Genomic DNA, 24,795 nt, shown 5'->3' with positions numbered 1-24,795 from the left:
TTCTGTCTTCTATCTCTCCGGCAGCATGTGGCCTTCCTGGTGAAGTTCTTTGTGGCGTGGTTGATTCCTGACGTGCCGTCTGACGTGAAGGCTCGTATCCGGCGGGAACGTTACCTGGTTCAGGAATACATGCAGAAGTACGAGCTGGACAAGCTCAAGGGGCAGATAAGCCTCAACCATGGGGACTGCACCTGTCCTTCAGAAGTCATCCCCACTTCCTGTACGCCTGTGCAAGCAATACTCTAGCCCTGGCAGCCCTGCTCACCATCACACACACACACACACACACACACACACACACACACACACACACACACACACACACATACACATACACACACCTGCAGAGTTATGCAGATGCCCCTCGCTCCAGCTGAGTTCCACACACACACACTCGCAAATGCCTTTATTTGTCCTGTGTAAAAGACCTCACACTCCCCCCACACACACACACACACACACACACACCTACAGGCTGCCTGGACCAGTATGTTTCCTACATGCACAGTGTACCCCGTGCCTGCTAAACTGCACCGCTGTCTGAATAGCTGTGCCACCTTGTGCCAGCTACCACGGCAGCCTGAACTCCTCCTTCTGCAGTGTGTCTGAGCACCCGACTCTGTCTGTCCCTTTGCCTGGCTGTCTGTCCACGAAGCTAGAAATCATCTCAGGATTGCGCCTCGTCTGCATGATTGCAGTCCCATGCAACAGGACCGCACCGCCACCATCTTCCATGTCACCTTCGGTTGATCAGGGGTGGTACCACTACCTGGTTGACTACACATACACACACACGCACGCGCACATCTTGGTTCTCCTGATGTTGTTTGTTGCCTTATAACCTCAAGTGACTCCGTGTCACATTGCCTTAACATAAATACAGTGGCATCTTATTTATTGATCAGATATGATCAGTACTAGTGATGACGCTAGCAGAGATGAGGCTGGAGTTCAGTGAAAGCAAAGGGACAAGAATCTGAATAGGTTTGTTGCCATTGGTGTCTTTGCTGATTGCCTGATAGGACTTAATCTGAGAGGCATAAAAAAATAATCTCTCGTGATTTAATCTAAAGAATAATCTCACTGAATTAGTTTGGTTATCTGCCTCTCTCTGGGTGAAGTTTTTGCGTCTTTCTTTCAGAGCCCTTCACCATGAAATAGTAGTACACTAATACATAGTGAAAGACTGAAATGATCATTTTACTGTTCTGAATAGCATTCAAAATTATCTAATATTCAGATTTCAGACCCAACTAGAGCCACCTACCCTTTCCTTCAGTTCCCTTCTGTAGCAGATGTCTTGGGTCCACTGTAACTGCTGTGTGACCCAGATGAAGCAGTACTCTCACCCCACTAACACTGTTTCAAAGCCAGGAGGCTTCCTGCTTGTAAATGCAGCACTTGTACACCACAGAAGCTTCAGATATCCAGCTCTAGTCAACCAAAGATGAAGCTCTTTCCCTCTGCCTGATATCTATCACTGTAGATAGCATGCTGATTGTGCTATGTCATGTATACAGTTTGAAGGACGAAAAATGTAATATGTTAAAAGTTTTACAAAGCAAATGAAAGATAATTTGTCGTCATGAGAAAAATGTTTATTGTTGACTTGATTAGTTGTTATTCTGTGTTCTTACTATTTCTGTTTTTTAAATATAATCTTAAAAAGCCCTATTGAAAGATTGAGAGTTTATGTGTGTCCCATGATACGGCCATTGATTCAGTATTAAGTGTTAAGTCCGTACAGTCAAGTCCCTTTGATTTCCTACAACACAAGGTTCCCACAGAGACTAAATTGTTCTGTTTAACCACCAAATCACACAAGTATGGCTTTGGAATACATCTATGCATATCTAGACTATTACTCAAAGCTAGCGTCTAGTGATTATCTTTAAAAGAGACTTTAAAACAGTGGCTACAGGTTATCTTACAGGACATTTACAAATACTGTTTCTCAGGTAAGAGAAATAAACCCGAAGCCATCAAAATTGCACGTTCTTGTTTAAATCCATTTGTTTAGAGATTTCAGTCTTTGCCTGCATGTGGACAATTTTGTGTGTGTGTGTGTGTGTGTGTGTGACTGTCTGTCTGTGTGTGTGTGTGTGTGTGAGAGAGACTGTCTTGTCTGTGTGTGTATGTGGTGCCAGGCAGTCACTAAGTATGTCTGTTGCTTGTGCCTAGATTTGCCAAATGATTAGACTGAACTTCCTGTGCAGCGTTTGTCTCCCAGTCTCTTTCTCCCACCCTGTCTCCCCCCTGCAACAGTGATGAGATGAGCTTTTGTTGTTTTGCACACAGCACTTAAAAGAAGAGCATGAAAGGCTCCATGAAGAGTAGGCTTGGTTGGCAGAAGCGCTCAGACAGCCGTGCAGTGTTTGAGAAGCAAGTAGTTTGGGGCACGTGAACAGTGATCTCTGAATCCCTTTGGTGTTCACGTGTGAGGACAGCATATGCTGATGGGAGGGAAGATGTCCAGACCCTGCTGATGGTTTTGAATCACTACCCTTTGCCACTTGAATAATGGCGCCACCTAATGTGCATTTTACCATGCTCATTAGCGTGTTCGTTCTATAGTATTGAAGGTTAGGAAATGAAATGAAGGAAGTTTTTCTCTGCAGCAGTGCAGTGACTGATAGATTTGTTTCCCTTTTTCCCCAAACAGTCCCCAATATCAGGGGAAACTTGGCCAGGCAGCTGTTGATGACGCAGTGTGTTTGAACTATGCCTTGACTTGTGAGACAATTATTACCTTTCAATGCCTTCTTTTAGGATCTTAGATTTTTTTTATTATTATAAATGCCAGTTATTAGCAGTTATTTAATTATTTTATTTGTATTTGGTTTTATAACAGTTCAAACATGTGTTATGTTAATTTTACGTTTGTTAAAGATTTACATTCAGCAACAGATACATTTATCCAAGTGAAGTTCAAATGTTTATGTTTGTTTTCAGACTTGAACACCGTCTGTCTACATAGCTGACATATTCGCTGAATTGCTGTATAAGTATCCATGGTGTAACAAATAAATGTTCTGCAAATCTGTTATGACATTTCCAAGGCTTATTTCTCACTCATTTAAAACTTTCTAAAACTATGAATTCTTTTTAGTAATCAAACTTTAATTCCTTTACTTGTAATTCATGTTCTGTGATTAACGGCCCATTTGACAGAATATAGGCCTAAAAAAATCACAAAGAGCAAGCATGGATTGCAGTTGTTTGTAAAGGTTGTAGCAAAGGTCATTCACTGCAGTTCACCAACACCAATGCTTTCTGTCACTATCTCTTTGGAGTGCCCTTGGCTGGACATGTGACATGGTACTAATGATGCTGCAGTTATCATGGCAAATAACTAGCATGCAGAGAAATAAAACTACACTTTTCTTCTTGGAGGGGGGTCCTGGTAAAGTACCAGCAAACTATGTGGTTCTATTCGTAACATTGTAAAAAGTAGCCACATTAAAGATCATAGATCCTTATTGTATAGATATAAACAATATCATGCTATGTGTGCGTCCGTTCTACATTTTGTTGTACATGTCTACATGTTCCTTAACTGCCATTCATCGTTTATTTTTACGTAAAATTATAATTTGAAACATACTCTAGACTTTAGAACGTCTAAAGGGGAACAAAAAGACCAATGCCAGTTATTTTTCATTGTCAGCCTCTTGGGATATTTCAAATTGGGATATATCAAATGAGTTTTATGGATTTGAATTATCATTATTTTTTTACCATGGAATAATTACATAATCTAAGTATTTTACCATCTTCTGTCGTGCCCCTCCCACTTGTAAAAGCCTAATGTATGCAGAGCGAAGTAGACGTATCTCCGAGAGCGACGATGTGCGAGTGCGCGTGACCGAGAAAGAAAGAGAGTGCGCGCTGGAGCACCTGAACAACTGGGCGGACGCTCGCTTTCGCTGTCCACGGTTCTGAAAGCGCTCGAATCGGATGAGTCCGTGATCAATTAACATAATCGCTCAAATCAAAACCCTGCAATGGTAAATCTTGTTTCACCTGGATGTTAACCTTTTGTTTGTTAATCTCGGATATGTTTAATCTGGCGTCTGACTAAAGTCTTCCAGCCTGCTCCGTTTTCCCCCCATGCAATTCGAATAAGGAAAATGGATCTCCAAGGACCAGCATTCCATGAGGCAAAAGAAGGAATTTTCGTGACTGTAAAATAAACTCTACCTGCAGTTGCGCATGCAGGCGTTTTTACGCACAATACATTCGCTCTCCAAGGATTACAACTCTCGCACACGATCCACCGCGGAGAAAGAGATAAGCCATTTTAATTACACTCAAGCAATATGTTCGGACATCTTCCTCATTCAAAGCAGGTTTTCTCTTTGTAAGTACCAAACGGAGTGTCGTCTTTGGACATGGATACCATGAAACAGCGAGTGTTCACCCCCGGAAAAGAGGGGCTGAAAAATTTTGCCGGGAAGACCCTGGGGCATCTCCAGAGGTAGAAATGGCTATTTGATTATTTTTGTACAATTTGTTCTTAATGGTATTTCATTTTTAATATAAAGCACTTGAAAACAAATGTCAATATACTGGATGTTTCATTAATTTCACTGTGATCGAAGATAGATATCCCTGTAAGAATTCCACGTTAGGCTTGAAACATAGAATTCACTGCCTAAGTAAGACCTATTCCTTACAGAATCATGACAGATTTGAAATACTGTCAAAACCTACTCCAAGTTCGTTGGTAGAAAATTATACGAAAACGGGGTGAGAAAATATGAGATGATTCCCCTTGGGATTTCTTTCCATAGTGGTTGTGGTCGTCGTAAATAATTAATGAATGAGCCTGAATCGTGACACGAGGAGTAAGAATAACTACAATATTTCAAAATTAATCACATCGATCTGTTTCATATTATATGGACCTTATGTATAAGTACAGGCTCCCTAACTGAAGAATCCATATCTAAAATATTATTCATACTTCATTGAATAAATAGCAACACAATAAAATAATAATGAATTAACGTAAAACAGCTGTTTACAATGGAATGTATTAATTTCAAGAATAAATAACCATATCCTCTGGATTAGCCAATCAATTGCTGTTTGTAGGTTTTTTATTTTGTATTTAATGAACAGCTAAATAACAGTCGATAGCGAAACTGGAATTATGATTCCAATATACTCCAATTATAAACATTCTATATAAGAAACGCAAACAACTTTACCATACAAATACCATTTGTTAACGAATTTAATTATAACAATTCGCCTTTTTACGTTTTACCTGAGGTATAGACAGAGTGAATGGCAGGACAGCGCACGATCCTCTTCAGAGTAATTCACAACGTGACATGACACCTCCATTTCACTGTTTGCCTTTCAACCGATGAACAGATAGCCTACGCCATGCGAAACGGCTCTATTCTAATCATTTTCTTTGTGATTTCCGTATATTCAGTTAGTCAGATTAGGTCAACTCAACAGTTTAACTCTTTGTGCAAAGACTGAAAATGCGTAACCTACTGTGAAGCCTATGTGTGGGGTAATGGTATAAATTGCATACGTCTGACACTGTAAAAGATGAATAGGTTGCTGCAATGCAGTGTAGGCTATGTATTCGTTGAGGAAGAAACGACAATCAAACGGCTTATGCGTACACTTAATTTCAAATGCATTTATTTAAAACAAAATCTCAATATCCCACAACAATGTTACATCCCACGACGAAGGTCCTTTCAGTTAGGCCTCAACACGTAAATTATCCATTTTACATTATTGTTATATGCAATGGGGATTATTCAGAGACGGAATTAAATGGGAATCTTCTGACATTTAGAAATTAAGCTTTAACTGCAAGTATGATCAAGCTATTCCTCAGGTTCTGCACCTGTCAGCGTCAATGTGGTCTATTTAACCATTTGTTACCTCAAAATGAACTTGGCTAAACCGCTGGATCAGTAGCAGGACTTTGCCTCCATTTTCTTAGATAACCAGTAGTCTGTGGCCTACATGACCATGTCAGCTGTTAAAAGATATGCTAGAAAGGACAGTATAAACCCCACAAATTATTTGGAAAATTAAGACCTAGACATAAATCAATATAGTTAAATTCCTGGAGATGAACTGAAGCCGTTCCTTTGACCTGCCAGGGTGATGGAGAAGCGTCATGACACCGGGGAAGTTATCGAGCTTACAGCAGACGGAAGACCCAAGGAGGTCAAAGAGAAGAAGACACCTTTGTGCGACTGCACGTGCTTTGGGCTCCCCCGCCGCTATATCATCGCCATCATGAGCGGCCTTGGCTTCTGCATCTCCTTCGGCATCCGCTGCAACCTGGGCGTGGCAATCGTGAGCATGGTCAATAACAGCACCATTCACCGGGATGGCAAGATCATTGTCACTGAGGTGCGTGCTATGCCCCGCCCCCAGCACCGCCCAAACCATTTACCTCGTGAACTTCAATTTCTAATTTTACACCTCACAGCTTTTTTTTATTTATTTTTTTTATCATTTTGGTATGAATATGTTTGCATTTGATATACAATGTGTATTAATCACTGAATTAACTAGTGTCTATGTGGAAAACAAATGGGCTATGTCAGAGGGGTGACAACAGGAGAATATAGGCTACCAGTATTTATTTTGGCCATTTAGTTTAATTCATATATCAACGGTTTCCACAGATTGAAGGGTGACGTTAAGTTAGCCTACACAAGTCAGGCCGTGCTAATTTCATCATAATACCAGGAAAGTGATGCATGTGATTTTCTTACAGAAAGCAAAATTCAACTGGGACCCGGAGACGGTGGGTATGATCCATGGCTCGTTCTTCTGGGGCTACATCGTCACCCAGATACCTGGAGGATGGATCTGTTCCCGTCTGGCGGCCAACAGGTGACTGTGCACCAAACGAATAGGCTACCAGTTGCAGTATGGTCTTATAAGCACCAGTTTAAATGCGTTTTCAATGGGTTCACTGGTTCAGGGTTCCGGGATCTGTTGTGTCTTATAAACACAAACAAGGTCTTCTAAACATGTAGGGACTATCATTGGATGCTATGAAGGCCTATTTTTCGAACCTTTTTGTTTACCTTTTTTTGGGTCCCTATTGTCGCCGACCTGTTACCCTGTTTCTCCCGCTTGGGCGCTGGGGTTGACTGGCGGACTGACGAGTGATGGAGCATTGACACTAATGCCAGTGAAAGCGATCGGACTAGAGGGGCCGTGGGGCTTGTCTCCACGTGTTAATGAGGTCCCGTGGGAGAAGCGTGTCTAATCTAGTGGAGAGGGGGCTGCTGTAATTTTGGTGGAGCATACCAAAACCTAGCGTATAGGCTATTTTAATGTTACATTTAATTTCATATACATCTTATCCTGCTGTTGTGTTTCCTATTTTGTGTCAACATTGACGTTGATAATTATATAAGTCTAAATAGCCTAGCCTTAATAGATACATGTGATCATTTGAGTAGCCTCACCTATACAGTTATTTCTACTATACCCAATAGTCGTCTACGAATTCTTGATTATCTACATACAAAAAAAACCCTGCAATGATTCGGTTTACAATGTCCATGCATTCTGGTCCCATTGACTGGCCTATGAAGAAAAAAAAATCCCCCATCTCCGGCACGCGCTAATGATTCCCCTGGAGATTTTGCCTATTTGAAATTCAGTTTCACGGCAGGTTTCTGGATTTCCTACTGAGCTGGCTGTTGTCAACTTCATCACACGACCCAACATGCTGAAAACGAACGAGAACACGATATTTAAACAAAGCAATGTTCTTTATGAAGAATACAGCAATTTCAAATGGATACAAAACACAAATGGCTTTCTCGTAGTTATGTCGATGTGCTGATTGTAGAGGTATATATCCTAATATAGCTTCCTTACATAGAATTTAACATTGAACAGATTATAATTCTGAGGCTTTTGAATAAGTACGAGAGGCAACAATTAGGCCTATGCTATTTTTGCCATATACCTACACATCAAATACATTTTAATTTATATATCTATGCTTTAACATGTTACCCTCTACTTCAATGTGTTTTCCTCTGACTTCATTTGCAGAGTCTTTGGGGCCGCTATTTTTCTCACGTCAACACTAAATATGTTCATCCCTACGGCGGCTCGTTCGCACTATGGATGCGTCATCTTTGTGAGAATACTCCAGGGATTGGTGGAGGTAAACTGGAAGATTCAAATAGTCAAGTCCGAGGGCTCTGTTACTGATTCTGTTTTAAAATTAATGACTGTGGCCAGTGGCGGTTTTAGGCACGGGCGACCCGGGCAGCCGCCCGGGGCGGCACTTTTTCATGACACGTGAGGGGCGGCACGAGCACTTAAAAAAATAGTAATAATAATCTGGGCCGCGTAGCGCTTTTCTATTTCTATATATCATATCACTGCGTGAGGAATTGGCAAATTGGCGCCCCCTGCAGCTGCAGGCGCACCTGCTCGCTAAGAAGGTGCAGCGCAATCCTGGGTGAAAGGGGGAAAGAGAGAAAGAGAGAGGGGGCGGCGGGCAGTTCAGCTCTGGGTCTCCCAATAAACATTATAATTACCCTATACTTTTTGTTTTTCTGAATTGTGTGAAATGGCTTATAAAAATAGGTAATACAGAACGATTATGTGGTCACCAAGGGCAAGGTTAATTGGTGGAAGGAGACCACTAACTGCATCAATTTATCCAACTGGTGAAGGTAATAGTGAGCAGAGTATAGATAGATAGATAGTCAGATAGATACTTTATTCATCCCGAGGGAAATGTAATACATCTTTAACAGAGTAGTCTATTACATTATCGATAAAGCTATTGAAAGATGCTCGAGTGGACAAGGTAAAAATGTGTTTTATTTTATCAAGTGTAGCTTAACCAATACTCTATTACTGTAAGGCAACCAGCTAATGTTGAGCACCAACTGAGTTGTTGGCTAGCTAGCGTTAGCTAGCTGATTTGACCATAGGGTATGAACATGTTCATTCATCTGACACTAGGCTAAAGTGTTAGCGAAATCCCGCTAGCCACAACTACATAATGTAACAGCATACAGAGTACTAGTATAATCTTAATAATTAGCAGGTCGATAGCTAGCTGGTTAGACCACAGATTTCCTTTTGACACCACTAGACTAGCAAGCGTTAGCGAAATCCCATTAGCCACTATTAGCAAACTCAACTAACTATAATGCATGTTGAGTGCTTGCACAACATAACTTGCAAAGAGCTGGTGTTAGCTAACATTAATGCACATGATGTGTGCATTGATTATCTAAAGTGTGTTATTTAAATGCTCTATTGAAAGAGTTGTGCAATTGAAAAGCATACAGAGTACTAGTATAATCTTAATAATTAACAGGTCGATAGCTAGCTGGTTAGACCATAGATTTCCTTTTGACACCACTAGACTAGCAAGCGTTGCACTTGCACAACATAACTTGCAGATGGCTGGTTAGCTAACATTAATGTAAATTATGTGTGCAATAATTATCTTAAGTGTGTTATTCAAATGTTCTATTGAAGGATTTGTGCAATTGATACATTTCATTTTTTCTTTCACTTATATTGTTATAATTGGAAAAAGTCAGATTTTTTTTTCGGGTGGGGGGGGGCGCTCGGAGGGGATATCGCCCGGGGCGTAATTCCATGCAGAACCGCCACTGACTGTGGCTGAACAGTCTCGTGTTGCATTAGTCCCGTATTATTGTATCACTATCGGACCTTTGACTTTGTGTGATTTGTTTAGAAAATTCGGTGGATTTCTTTCCTTATTTATGCAAATTACCTGATCAATCATGGACTTGAGAATGAGATATGATCTGTCTTTCTGAAGTTATGTACCTTTTTCAGTGCGGTAGTGTTTCGAGTAGCCTAATATATGGTTCGGCTGGGTGTAGCCTACTTCAAAAGGAAATATGTTAAATATTTTATGGATAGCCCTTGTTGAATGTTGAATGCGTCAAAATGTGAATGCTAATTACATTCGAAACGCTTCCTTAAGCAATAAAACTGCTGCTACAAACACATCCTTAGATCTGTAGTTACCAACCACAGTAAACATTACACCCAGACACATGAGCTGACATGGAGATGGGTCTGGATAAAGGATACCAAATAAACGAAAGAGCAAGGTTATATCACCCCTTGCAACACTCAAGCAAATCCAAACAAGAGGAGGAGAGGAAGGAGAAAGGAAGACAAAAAGAGGGAGGGCGTAAGAAGGACAAGGACATTCATTCCTTTGTTGTTTTGTACACAGCATTTATTTTTATTCCAGGAAGAGTCTTTACTCACATTTGAGGAAGAGACTGATTTTCAGGGAAGAAACAGGACAGCTCAGGCTCCATGAGTATCAGCTGATTACTGCAAATTAAACATTAGCTGTTCAGATCTGCTCCCTGGCAAGCCCCGGCTATTTGGGCCTATCAAAGGCTGATTGTGTGCCAATTAGTGACTAATGAAGATTTAATAGAAAACATTACTGTTTTGGTAGCTGAGCAGAGAGCCAGCATGGATTTGCCTGAATCAGGGAGTCTCATTAATCCCTGTCACACAAGTGACTCTGGAGATTACTAGTTTTGGTTTGTGGTTAAATGTAATTTCTTTCTGAGACCCAGCAGTGAAAATTGCACCAGTATTGCACCAATTATGTATTCCTTTCTTTACTGAATTAGTTTCCTCTCTTGAGAATTCATGGTGGCTTTGCTATGGTAACTGTGTTCTAACATCTGCTTTCAGGGTGTGACCTACCCCGCATGTCATGGGATCTGGAGTAAGTGGGCTCCACCTATGGAGAGGAGTCGCCTGGCAACCACCTCTTTCTGTGGTACGTAAGACTTCAATGTCCAGACAGTCACTGTAAATAGCAGCTAAGACAAAGAACTATACCTTGATTTATTTTTTCTCATTCCTATGAAGCCATTTATGAAGCAAGGAGGGTTGAAGTTAAATAGATATACCACTCTTCATTCAAATAACATACATAGTCTAAGGTTTAAAGGTTTACACCTCAACTGCTCATATGATGTTACCATCAAATTTCCAGAAGTAAATGTAACCTGAAAGTCTCTGTGTTCCCTGCCCGCTCTAAAAACAAAAACAACTTCATCAGGGTCCTATGCTGGAGCAGTTATAGCCATGCCCTTGGCTGGGATCTTAGTGCAGTACTCAGGCTGGTCTTCTGTCTTCTACATCTACGGTGAGTTCATTACCACACAATCTGGATGTAAACTGGATTATGGACGATCACAAATCTATATTTGTATGCCACTATTAATTGTATAGTTTGTATGGACTTGATTGAAACAATATTGATGCGATGATAAAATGTTCAGGTCCTAAAATCTCACGAGCAGGAAGTTGAGTCATCCATACCTTTCTGCCTCTGAACAAGAGTGTTGGTTTATCTGTTGTATGTCTATCTGGCTTCAAGCACATGTATAATTTGGCGTGGTTAACTGATTAACAATGGAAATAGATGTTGTGCTTCCTTATGGCTGCACCTAAGGGTACCATGCACAAAGAAAAGAGCAGAGGTCCAAGCAGTAATCCATGAGGAATACCATTTCTATACCTTTGGCAGGGAGAGTTGTCATTCACATTCACAATCAACAACATTGTACATTGTAGATATCACCTAAGCCAGTTATGTGCCCTCCTGTTAACATTAGCAGATGTTTTCATCGTAAGTGACTTACATAGGCACCCTGCAGCGTCCTGGATTCACAGTTCAAGCCTTTGTAGTAGAACGTGATGGGAAATGGTGTTGGGGGGGGGGGGGGCGGGCGTAAAAGTGGGCCTAAGAGTGTCTTTTCCTCAAGAAACGAAAGGATTTGCATGATAATTACTGTAAACAACAAACTACTGCTAATGTCAATGACCTGATTCAACAGAAATACTGATGAGCAAGAAGGAAAAGTAACCAAAGCATTCTAGCAATATTGTATCTACTTCTTTCACTTATATCCTGTAGCTGTAGTACACGTTAAACTTATCATGCAGGGTGACACTTGTCAGTATTTCTGTTGAATCAGGTCATTGACATTAGCAGTAGTTTGTTGTTTTAAACAGTAATTATCACGCAAATCCTTTCGTTTCTTGATCAGTGGTATACAAAAGTTATTCATCGGAGGAGGCAAGAATGAATGGACTATAAATAAAAGGTCTATATGCGCAAAATGAAGCACCTGATGGATAGCATTTATGTCAGTAGATCCTATCAATACAAATCTTCCTGAGATGTACTGTGCACCAACTTGGCCAAGAAGCTGTTTCTATGTGCAATGGCTGTAACTCTAAAAATGATTGAGGAAAAGACACTCTGAGGCCCACTTTTACGCAGTAATTACCTTTTATTTATGGTCCAAAGTGGGCCTCAGAGTGTCTTTTCCTCAATCATTTTTAGAGTTACAGCCATTGCACATAGAAACAGCTTCTTAGCCAAGTTGGTGCACAGAAAGAAACCAGCGTTCTAGCAATATTGTATCTACTTCTTTTACTTATAAGTATCCTGTAGCTGTAGTATACGTTAAACTTATCATCATGCAGGGTGACACTCTTCTTTAACGTTGCTTACTAAAGGACAACCAAAAAGAGAGCAGAAACAAAATATCGGCACATTTTTTTTAAATGTTAAGGTAGGCATTTTTACTTTAAGTACTTGCTTTTTAAGCTGACAAGAAGGTACCGTTGAAGTTTTGTGATGACACAGAGGCTTGTAGTTAGATGATGCTATCCATTATAAGCGTAGCGTAAACGACAGTGGTAAGAGTTCACAGTCCCTGCAGGCAGGGATGCAACTGCCCAGTGTCAGAGGGGTAAGCAGCAACAATTTTGGCGCCCCCCCCCCCCCCCCCCCCCCCCCCCTTTTTGTTTTTGCTTTATTCATCTTCCATCCAACCAACTCACTACTCGTAGCCTAGTTCTAACTGCTTGTGTGTTCAGCGGTCACGGTCCCTCTTCTATGTCAAAATTCTATTATGGAATCTTAAGAGATGAGGCGCCTACTCTAGCCTCTTTAGTCCTCTAAAATGTGATATAACATTAAGGAAATGCAGAAATTATTTAGAAACGCACAACAGTAGTTACATATAGAAAATACCCCAAACATTTTAATATTATTTTTTTTTTACTATCGCTTTGGCGCCTCCATGGGTGCGGCGCCCCTATGCGCCGCATACAGCGCATACCCACTTTTTGCGCCACTGCCTGCAGGGTGTGTTGCACAGATACATGGCTAACCCACAGATAAACACCAACCTTCCATTGTTTGTTGTGCCTATTGTATTATTGGAAAACAAAATTCTGCGATCGCTGGTAGGTTTTTGGAATGACAATGACGACTGATAGCTTAGAAAGCTTTGGGGGGATGCCCCCCCCCCCCCAACTGACTCTTAGTTGGGTAGGCTCTGTATTGTAATGTGCTCTTTCAAAAAGCTTTCCAACTGCATTGCCAGGGATGTTTGATGTAGGTTTGTCATTGCAAGATTGCTGAGGCCAGGATTGGGTTCTTAGAATACATACAAGAGGACATATTTTTTGAAAGACTGAAGTACATGTCTGTCATAAAAGGATGTGTGCCTTAGTTCCAGTAGAGATGTGTTAATCAGAGGTTAATTATTCTTAAGAAGCTTTGCAGAAATTGGATCAATTTACAACGCTATGATTGACCGATATGATTTACATTATAAAATCTGGGAAATCAGCTCAAAGAGGGAGGTATTATATGTTTTAAGAGTACAAGTCTCAGAGGTGACTCCAGGGTAGCTTTATTTCAGGTTTTGAGGGAGTTTCAGCTCCTTTTACAACCCTTCTAAAGGTTTCTAACCAGGAAAGGATGCAGTGTGATAAAGGTTCCCTGTAGAGCTTTCCCCATTTGAAGTTATTCACAAGGCCTTTTTCTTACGAGTCTATGTAAACCATCTGTGTGTGTGTGTGTGTGTGTGTGTGTGTGTGTGCGTGTGTGGGTGTATGTAAATCTCCTGCAGGCTGTTTTGGCATAGTGTGGTACATGTTCTGGATCCTAGTGTCATACGAAAGCCCTGCTGACCACCCCACCATCACGGCCGAGGAGCGAACCTTCATCGAGGAGAGCATCGGCGAGGGCCAAATGCTCATGGGCGCTGCTGATGTGAGAGCCCCTCAGAGCCTCGTTTTCATCTTACTCAGAGAAGGAAACAGACATTTACTTATATGATTCCCGTCATCTACGTATTATACCATTACGTTTAACAATAAGAAGAATGTGGGGGTGGTTGGGGTTGGTGTAAGACAAAGGTTTAAAGATACAGTCTGCGATTTGGTTGTTGATATATGAGCTCAACACACACAGAACAGACAGCTTGAATTTTGGAGAGTATTTTAGATTGGCATCACGGACGGCACCTTGAAATAAAGAAATGGCGTAACTAAAATACATTTGGAGTGAATAAGAATACATTTGTCATTCAGCACAGCACCAACTTCTTCTCCTCTGCAGAAATTCAAGACTCCCTGGAGGAAGTTCTTCACCTCCATGCCCGTCTATGCAATCATCGTGGCCAACTTCTGCCGCAGCTGGACCTTCTACCTGCTGCTCATCAGCCAGCCGGCATACTTTGAAGAGGTGTTCGGCTTCGAGATCAGCAAGGTCAGATTACATGTTTGAGACTTTGTAAGAGTTATAGTACACCAACCAACGTCAGACTTAATATATGTTATAATAAATGGCCTCAACATCTTCATCTTCATGTTGTTTGACTCAGATTGTTTAGCTAGCCTCAGTAAGATTTTTAAACCGTCTAATGCGCTTTTGGTTTTTTAAATTTGGTACATTTTAGCTCTTATTATGCTGTACCTCTCTGACTCCATCTGGTTTGGGACTCTTGTTTGCATAGGTTACATGTATATACCTTAACCACCATCTATTGCTCTGTGGTCTTTTTCTTGACTTGGCTTGAGAAGCTTCTGTTTTTGTACTGAGTTGTTTTTGGGTGAGGTGGTCTTGACCATGGCAGTGCCAAGTCACATTTGTCTGCAAACTTTGGGGATAAATGGGAGATGACCATATATAATGTGTAGGTGTGTTTCTTCCATGCAAGTGTTTCACACTTTTTAATTCCTAATTTGACTTTACACTATCGATTGAGAAAAATGTATGAATTTGTCAAACAAGAACTGTCCAAAGACCCAGCGTCTTTGAAGTACTCAACTTCATATACAGTCAACACTGTAGGTGACTATGAGTGTGAATGTGTACTGAATGTGCTAATTACATTGATTGTAGGATGTTATTGGACTTGCAGATCACTGATAGCTCAATGGACAACCTGTGTAATATCTGTCATCCATTTGTGTTTGACTTGAGGATGTGTTAGACCAGCCATGGCAGAGCAGGTCTGATAACATCGGTCCTGATTGAATCAGTGGCATGAGTGACTGCTGTGCCGGTGTCATGGCCTACATCTAACACTCCCATATCACATTGTGTCTACTCCTTGGGACGTTTGAGAAGGATTGGTCGGGGCAGAGGGCCACGAATAAATCCTGACACCGTTATTGATTGTTGGCTGCTACGGGGAGGCTGGTATGAATTGGACGAGCATGACGGCTGTGTTTCAGACAGAAGATTGATTCCTCGTGTAGTGTAGCAGAGCTGAGGCCGCTGGCTGGCGGTGAAACGGGTCAGAGTGACGGCGATGTGTAGATTAGACTCAGGATTCTTGCTGTGGCACAAACTAGACCTGAAATCCTGTTTAACCATGAATTGGGCTATGTCACAGACATTTGGAAAGAACATGGGTGAGACACTAGTGTTATCTTTTGCATCTTGAGGGAGCTAACGGTCCTCAGAATGTTTTAGATTCCTACTCTGTCTTCAACAAGAGAACCTTCAAAGAACTTCAAAGAATAGCATTCTGGAATGAAATCTGGCTGAGTAAACAAAATGATTGCAGTGTATAGATGCTTGAGAAATAATATGCTTCTAATTAATGAACATATAAATGGATGTTGTCAAGGAAAAAAATGAAGGGCCTTTATGTGAATGCTGGCATGGAAATTTGGTGTGTATTTTCAAAGGATAGAAAAGACAAAGGCAAATTATACCCAAGAAGCATAAAACTAAAGGCAAAGAAACGTTACCCTGGTGGGTTATTGGATGGAATAGAGGATACAAGAGATAATTAAACAATAAAACTTGTGCAGCAGGTCAAATAAACACAGGTTATTTCCTAGAATTACACATCCTATTAATTCTGTCCCATTACTGTCAAGAGCGGAAGAGTGTAGTGTAGTGAGATGAATTAGAATGCACTGTTCCCATCTTCTGTTTTCAGTTTTTATTTTATAGGGCTCTCAGGTGTAAAGATAACACTATCTAGAATTTACACATGATATTCGACACTTACAGTATACACTGCATCTTCCCCTCTTTCGCAATCCTAATTGCCCCTTGAGTCTTAGAACAGATTATAATTCACAGGTAGACATACTGTAAATCAGACATTTCCATCCATAGAAATCCTCCAGATCTTCCATGAAATAGAATAGTAGAATATGTTTGTACAAGTCTCTTTTGTATTATGTCATGATACCTCTACTGCTGACAAATGTGTGGAGGCATGGTTAATTTAGAACAGTACCATACACAGTACTATCCACAGGGTCTTTACAGTTCCTAGATATGGTCTCCAGGGCTGTGCGGTGCTAGGAGCATGTTCTCATGAAAGCCATGTTTATTATGTTTGGTCAGACTCAGATACTATGGAACTGGAAAAATTTGAGGCTGCTCCTAGTTCACCGCTTGGACTTTTTGTCATGCTATTTTCAGTCTACACTCTATATGGAATCTTCTTTGTCTGTTTTTCTCGCTCCGTCTCAGGTTGGTATGGTCTCAGCTTTGCCTCACCTGGTGATGACCATCATTGTGCCAATAGGGGGACAGCTGGCTGATTATCTGCGTGCCAATAAAATCATGTCCACCACCAACGTCAGGAAGATCATGAACTGTGGAGGTGAGAGAACCTCAGTATAGAGGAATTGTGGGATTGGGCCTCGTACCATTGAGCTGGATCTAGGATAAAGGAATACATAGAGATTTGTTCAACCTGGGCCCTATTTTTACTCAATACTGGATCGAACGTTCAGTGTCCTGTAAAATTTTGGACCCAAAACGATCTAGAAATAGAGCCCAGGTTAAAGAATCCCAACGTTTTTCTGTGTGCTCATGGTCTCATGAAAGTTTTTCAGATGAGAGCGGGTTGTAGATTGTAGATCACAGATGACAGCGCCTCTCTCTCTCTCTCTGGCTGTTCCCCCCGACAGGTTTTGGAATGGAGGCCACTCTGCTGCTGGTCGTGGGCTTCTCCAAAAGCAAGGGCGTGGCCATTTCCTTCCTGGTGCTGGCTGTCGGATTCAGTGGCTTCGCCATATCAGGTGAGAGACCCGCAGCATGCTGGGTAAATTGGGAAGAAACGGAAAAACACACCAAAACAACTTGGGTAAGATGATGGGGATACAAAGGCAACTTGCTGTGAAGGATGAAGACCTGAAAATGACTCAGGAAAGTACAGGAAGTTACCATGACTAATGTAATTTGTATGACAAAATGCAAATTCAGTTTGATGAGAATGAATCATTGTAGCATGATGTTGATGAAACGGTGAAGGAATATAAACCATAGACCTTGAAGTACACGAGTTAGTATAGGTGGTGGTGTAACCATTTTGACCTTTGACCTCCATTATCATCCAAAGACAATCTACCCACTGGTTCACCTCTCCTCACCCCTTAGGGTTTAATGTGAACCACCTGGACATAGCGCCCAGGTATGCCAGTATCCTCATGGGCATCTCCAATGGTGTGGGAACCCTCTCAGGCATGGTTTGCCCCCTCATCGTGGGTGCCATGACCAAAAATAAGGTGTGTAATGTTGCCTATTTAACCTCTCCTCCAAAGTCCTATTCGTTTCACCTCTCTGAGGATGTCTAACATGATCTCTGTGACAGCTCAACCATAAGCCACAAACACTGCTGAATGCAAAATAAATGCCTTTAATATTTAAGGAATGTATCAATGTATCAATTATACCAATGTTTCAATCAGTCAGTACAGTATCAATCAGTACATTTAAATTCACAATATAAATATCCAAAGATGCTTACTTGTTTTTGCAGTATATTAGCTTTTGTGTGATGGTTATGACCGCCACTGCGCCAGGCAATTTTTGTCCTTTTCTTTATTTTTTCACCTATTTTAGGTCAACGATTTCATGTATGGTTGTATTTCAGGTACAGTTGTAGCCCCACATGACTGAATATAAGGTTTGTGTCCCTAGGTGTTCCTCCTTTATGATTCATTTGTGGAGGGGCACTACCTTGTGAATGCACTCCACTAGCCTATATCTTGCGAAGTAAAGGTTCAAACTTCATGAAATTTGACACCCTGCGTCACTACCACATTCTTTGGACATAAATTTCATGATCAAAATTCAGGCGCCAACACCAGCCAATGCTTGGACCCCAATAGCAGTTTGCAGCTATATTTAAACTTATAATTATGAAAGTGTATTCCCCTGTCCTGTTATAAATGTCAATACTGTGTGTAGCATTTACTCTACATTTACTATCGTAATCAAACATATTTTGGCCTCCAACTAATAATACAACATGTTATACATACATGTATATATTTTTTTACTTTTTGAAAAAGTACAGTCATACAATGAAGCACATATTGTTGCTTATGTATACATGTACATTACACTAAATACTTAAATTTAGCACAAGAATATATCTGATATAAAGTCACACACATCCTCATATTCAATAGACAGGTCTCACAACCGCAGAACATTACTCACAGGTAACGCTTCACACCCTATCAGTGTACAGCCGCCTCAGAATGAGATGAACAATAAACATTTTAGTTTACTGTTGTCAGGAACGTTATCATTCTCGAAAACACACTTTTTTTCAAACCTAAAAATCTTATTTCACTTTATTCTTGCTCATTGTCTCACTTCATGTGGCGGTCATATTATGCACCGCTGTGCGATACGTCTAGTTTACATTTATAAATAAACTTGCACCACACATGCATTAGAAGTGGCTAATTGCTTTGTATTGTTTTGGCTTTAGACCCGAGACGAGTGGCAGTATGTCTTCCTGATTGCAGCATTGGTGCACTACGGGGGCGTGATCTTCTATGGTATCTTCGCGTCCGGCGAAAAGCAGCCGTGGGCTGACCCAGAAGAGACCAGCGACGAGAAGTGCGGCTTCATCGACGAGGATGAGCTGGCCGAGGAGACGGGCGACATCACACTCAGCCACATGCCCCTGGGAGCCCAGAGCGGGGCCGGCGGGGCCTCCAAGACCTACGGGGCCACCACGCAGGTCAACACCGGCTGGGCCCAGAGCTGGGACAAGACAGAGGAGTACATCCAGGAGGGAGCCACGCAAGCCTACAGTGCTGGGCCGGACGAGGACTACTCCTAGAGCACAAGTAGATATACAGAGCAAATATAGCTATCGGTCATAAAAATAAACACACAGTATAACACATGAAAACATTCTCCTGATGAGTCTCTTAGAGCTAGAGAGAGAGAATATAATTTAAAATAGATATACGAAAAATAAGTAAAAGTAATAAAATAGTAAACAATAGCAAGAGATATAGATATATAAATAATAAAAAGTACTAACGATTACAGATAATGTAAATAATTCATAGTAGTGCTATAAAACCGTCTTTGCAAAGAAAAACAGAAATACCGTTCTGCACAGGAATACATCACACCTGATTCAATCAGAGGTGTCGTGCAGAAAAGTTTGTTTTTCTTTATGAACTTTACTTTGACAATGGATGATAGCCAATACCAGACCTGATATCTCTCCAAAAGGATAGGGAGAGACTAGGTGGAAGTGGCGGAGTCCTGGACTGGACTTAGTATACTCTGGTTGGGATGAGCTATACCATAGAGGAAAAGAAAGAGATGAGCTATACTATACCATAGAGAAAAAGAAACAGAGGGGCCTGAGCAAGGCATTTAGGTAATGAACAAAGTCTATAGAGAGCTCTTAAACACAAAATCTATTTAACAGAAAATCTATTGTGGTTTGCGCAATCAAAATTACATATTAAACTGTTGTATATCTCAATTTAAGATATAATATGTACTATGAATAAAAAGGTCTTACATGTAAAGTTATATTTTAACTTTTTTGGTGCAAACTTGTTTAAATTGTGATACAGTTCTCATTCCATCCATTTCCTCTAGGTAGAAATCAGATAGGTGAAACCCATGGTCTTTGATGGGTCTTTTAACCACCTAGTTGTGTAGTTTGATCAAATTTAGTGACATGCACTCATTTCAGACAGCCGTCTGTATCTGTCCCTGATAGTAGAACCTTTGTCAGTTGTGTTTTTGCACCTGAGGACAAAAGATCCAATTTCACACCAAAAACAGAGATGTTGATCAAAAATGATTTTACTTTCAATCTGATTTCTCATGGAACTAACTGTCAAATTTGGTAACCATTTGCCACTTTATCTAGTTCAAACTTCCCTTTCTCTGGGAAGTTGGAGTCAGAGAGTCCTTTCTGTAATGAGTGCCATGGTCATCATGCCATCTGTACCGTACGTCAGACATATCAGCATCAGCATCTGTAACACTGTTTTTAAAGATACTTTGAATGCACTGATGAATATTCTATAGACAACAAATCATTGAAAACAAAAAAAAGAAATATCTGATTTGTAAAAGTTGTGTTTTTACATGCATATTTACTGTTTGTGTGAGACTGTCGTGATGTGGGGCTGGTGATCTGTGTGCTGCTTTTTATCCTTACTAAGGCCATTTTGCCATGGACGGAGTCTCGTGGGCATGAAGTGCAGTTTTGTTTGTTGTGTCTTTGGTTGGAGGTCCAGTTGGGATTATGAGAAAAAGCACTTCTCCTAAGAAAAAAGCTAAAGTGTCAAGAGACACCTGCCACAATCCCAGACAGGTGTCCACTGGATTTCTCCACTGTTGTTTTAAACGATTGTGTAACAGTGTTTGACTTTTGCCATTCGGAAATATTTTGGGTTTACATCCAACAAACCATCACAGAGACCTCAAGTATGACACCAGTTTCCCATCTATGTATGTCTGTAGTGGTTGGCAAAACATTGCTTGTTTGGGAAGCTTATTTTTCATACGAGATGCAATAAATCAATGATTATGGTGGCTGGTCTCTATTGTTGTGTAACATGGTAATGACAGATGTCATGGTAATTGTTTTGAAGTCATGTGATGAAAAAAAAAATCTTTTTGGGTCTACAACTTGTGCTGCTTGATATCCAGGAAGAACATTGCATTGTCCCAGTGGGGAACCCTGAGCCATGAATATGGGCATTTATTTTTCCTCTGGGTGTGGGTGGGTTTGGGGATGTGGGGAACTCTTGTTGATGTTGGAAAACAGGAGGATTTTTTTGTACATGTAATGCTCCTCTGTGGAGAATGTGGAATCATAGAATCACCAAAATCTTCATAATTGATTTCAGTCTGACTGAGATGTGATGTGAATGTACAACTTTCCTTATGTCGGTATTCAGATTTGCACAAATATTTAATTGATCTAAATGATACATTCCTGGTTTATTGCCTCAGCTTGAAACATGTGTATTATTATTGAACGGCACAAGTTATTGATATTGTGACAAATGAAGAGGTTTGTTAATGTCAGATATGTTCTACTGTATAAATGCTCAATCTATCATTTTATATATAAAAAGAATGCAAACCAACACAGTCCCTTCACGCCTCATCATTTCTTCTGGTATTCATTTAATCAAATCCGTTAGTATGTATGACTTCATACTGCAAGTCACACCACACCACTTCCACCGCAGCTATACATTTCATCATAGTCCCAGAGAAATATAGTGTGGTGAAAATCTCCTTTTTGAATTTAGACAAACTCCAACACACCCAGCAAGGTTACACATTTTGAACCAACTTGCAGTCCCAGCTCTCCGGAAGAGTTAATCCCAGAATAGAAAACACAGCTATTCAGTTATTACACTACTTGTTTTTAGTGGAAAGTCACTGTTGAGGGGGTGAGGCCTCTTGGTGTTACCGTATAGTACCTGGGTAGCAGAGTTTCTCAAGGACATACGAGTTTCATCTCAGGCAAGGGAGGGGAAGCAGCTGCAGTCACGCTGACCACCTTATCTCTAAACTGTGGAACGTCCCAGTAAAGAACAAAATATTCAAACAGTAAGACTGCTGGTAAGCAAAGAAGTACTCAAAAAACTGCATATAAAGTTTTATCTGCACAATTCATTCTTTAAAAGTTTCCGTTTCATAATACATGGGATGAAACTGACAAAAAAGACAATCAAAATGTCCAATGGAAACAGCATAGTTTCTCCGATCGTACGGCAACACCGACCGGCCTGACTTCACACGGGAAATAGCAGTTTAGTAGATCACACAAGACAGCTCAGCTTCTCTTCACACAAGACACAACACAGCCAAAAACACTTTATTAGGAAACGCCATGTCTGACCAGCCATCAACCCATTTTGCCATGAAAAAAATACATAATCTCATAAAGCGATGTCCAGACGCATAGGCTAAGCAGGAGCTCCACCACAAACTATCTACATACATACAATATCCTATACATTATCTACACACATTATCCTCTCATTTATAATGGTCCTCCTCTCACCTCCTGAGGAGTCCTCTTTATGCTCTCTCCCTCTTTTCCCCTACCTCCTCTCAGTCTCATTAGGAAATCAATGGTCAAGTCCCCTGAGCATTTCACCCTCCTCAAGCTCTGCTTATGGCTCTGGTGTAGAGAAGAACCTTATATCTAACATAGGCCTCTCTCTCTCTCTCTCTCTCTCCATCTCTCTCTCTGTCTCTCTCTCTCTCTCTCATTCTCTCTCTCGCTCTCTCTCTCTTTCTCTCTCTCTCTCTCTCTCTCTCTCTCTCTCTCTCTCTCTCTCTCTCTCTCGCTCTCACGTGCACACACACATGCATTCAAATCCACATGCAAACTCACAAACTCATGCAAACTCACAAACTCACATACCTCTGTGTATAGTCTCCATAAGTGTGGCTGGGTCCCTTAATCTCAAAACATCAGAGGTATTAGTGGCAAGGACAGCATTATTGTATATACTTTATTTAACCATGGGGTCCTTTGTCCTGTGAGGATAAATTCATAGAGTTCATAGAGTTCATATGGAGATATGAAGACCCGGTTATCGGCCTGTCTATGTGCATATGCATTTTACAATATTTTTTATCATGTTAAAAAATATAATATTCTCTGCACTGTTACATAACTAAACAATTGGTGATTGTTGCAACATATCTCTTCTATACTGACAACATGACACTGTACATGTATATCAGTATATGTAGTTTTTTTGTCTTTTGCCTTACAGCACATACTGTTGATTGATTGTACTGAGTACTACCTTCTTCTCCGTCTCTTGCCCCCACAGGAAGTGCTTGGGTCGATATCTTCTTTCCTCATTAGCCACTGGTGCTATTGACCCTCTTCCAGGTGACAAATTACTACTGTTGAGTTAAATTTGAATAAATGAATGATCAATACTTCTTAACATCGTTTGAGAAAGTGCTGAGTGTCTTTGGAGGAGTTCAGTTGTGTGTGTGTGTGTGTGTGTGTGTGTGTGTGTGTGTCTCGGTGTGTGACTGTAAGTGTTTTTGTGTGTGTGTGTGTGTTCCTCTTGCATGTATTTACATATGTAAATGTCCTTGTCGCTGCATCAATTATTATCCAGTCCCTTCTGGCGATGGTTCACCAATTCTGTATAATTCTGCAGATAAATCTCATGTCGCATTCATGGTGAATTCCCCTTTGAATGGAGTGTAATTTGATCACATTTTCCACACACTCATTGGGTAGATTTAAGGTGGGCATATTGGAGATACACCACACATTAGCACAGTGGTAGCAACAGACCCTGATGGCCCAGCCATCCTGTTCCCTGCTTTCGCTCTGTAATCAGACACAGCACTTAATCCTGCCACCAGCCAAGCGAGACGTGTTTTTCCACAGCCAACCAACCACGCTGGTTACGCCAATTGCCCTCACGACCCTCGGACCCCCTTGTAGTGGCGCTGAGCCGAAGCAGCCATGTTTGTCATGCAATCATGCCATTTGGGACAGGGGCGGAGTGGGACACAAAAATCCACCGGGACAATTCTGACTGCACCGGCCCACCACCGGCCCACAACGTGCCCAAAACTGGCCCAACCCGCATCCCCTCCACCTCCCATATCAACTACACAAACAAACGGGCGGCTTTTGATCATTATTGTTAGATTTAGTGTTGATGTGTGGGTGACAGACATGACAGTGACAGTGACAGTGACAGTGTATTTGTATATGTACATTTATGGAAATACGGAACAAATCGCGTCCCGTATTGGCTCAAATGTTATGCTAATTCGCAACAATGTGTCCTGTCAACTCACTCGCATTTAGTTGACGGCTGGTTGAATAAATCCGTAATTCTTGTACATTTTGATGCACTTTCCTCCAGCATCCGCCTCTTTTTCAGTCTGGCCTTTTTGCCCCCTCCTTTCTCCTTTCTCTTATGTCCCTCAATCAGGTCCACTTCACCTGCTCACTCTCCCTGATAGCCGCTAATTTATCTCCCTAGGTTCACTTGATAAAGGCACAACGATACGCATTTCCCATGAGGCAATTTGCTCCGACCATTCTACATTCAACAAAAAACGAATTCAATCGCTGGCCAATTTATATTTGTGGTCATGAAAGTAGCCTAATGAAGCGTCTGAAT

The 24,795-nt window shown here is 41.0% G+C and overlaps 2 protein-coding genes across 5 annotated transcripts in view; both read left to right on the top strand.

Moving 5' to 3' along the window:
- ano5a (anoctamin 5a) overlaps positions 1–3,009 on the top strand; it is a 34,277-nt gene extending 31,268 nt beyond the window's left edge. For all 4 annotated transcript variants that reach the window (XM_080842872.1, XM_080842871.1, XM_080842870.1 and 1 more), the window contains one exon: positions 25–3,009. In XM_080842872.1, coding sequence (XP_080698998.1) covers positions 25–246 — 222 coding nt within the window. In that variant the 3' untranslated portion in view covers positions 247–3,009. The remainder of the gene's footprint in view (positions 1–24) is intronic.
- A 1,382-nt stretch (positions 3,010–4,391) lies between these two features.
- slc17a6a (solute carrier family 17 member 6a) lies at positions 4,392–19,466 on the top strand (the record flags this gene model as incomplete). The annotated part of the gene is made up of 12 exons (XM_080842878.1): positions 4,392–4,477; positions 6,138–6,393; positions 6,764–6,882; positions 8,065–8,179; positions 10,732–10,819; positions 11,105–11,191; positions 13,980–14,122; positions 14,471–14,620; positions 16,853–16,985; positions 17,296–17,406; positions 17,765–17,892; positions 19,110–19,466. 12 exons carry the CDS (start codon positions 4,392–4,394, stop codon positions 19,464–19,466), a joined length of 1,773 nt encoding a protein of 590 aa, XP_080699004.1.
- Positions 19,467–24,795: the final 5,329 nt, after the last annotated feature.

This window comes from Sprattus sprattus (assembly GCF_963457725.1).
Source record: "Sprattus sprattus genome assembly, chromosome: 7".
Taxonomy (NCBI): Eukaryota; Metazoa; Chordata; class Actinopteri; order Clupeiformes; family Clupeidae; genus Sprattus; species Sprattus sprattus.
This window is presented reverse-complemented; position numbering and strand designations above follow the sequence as displayed.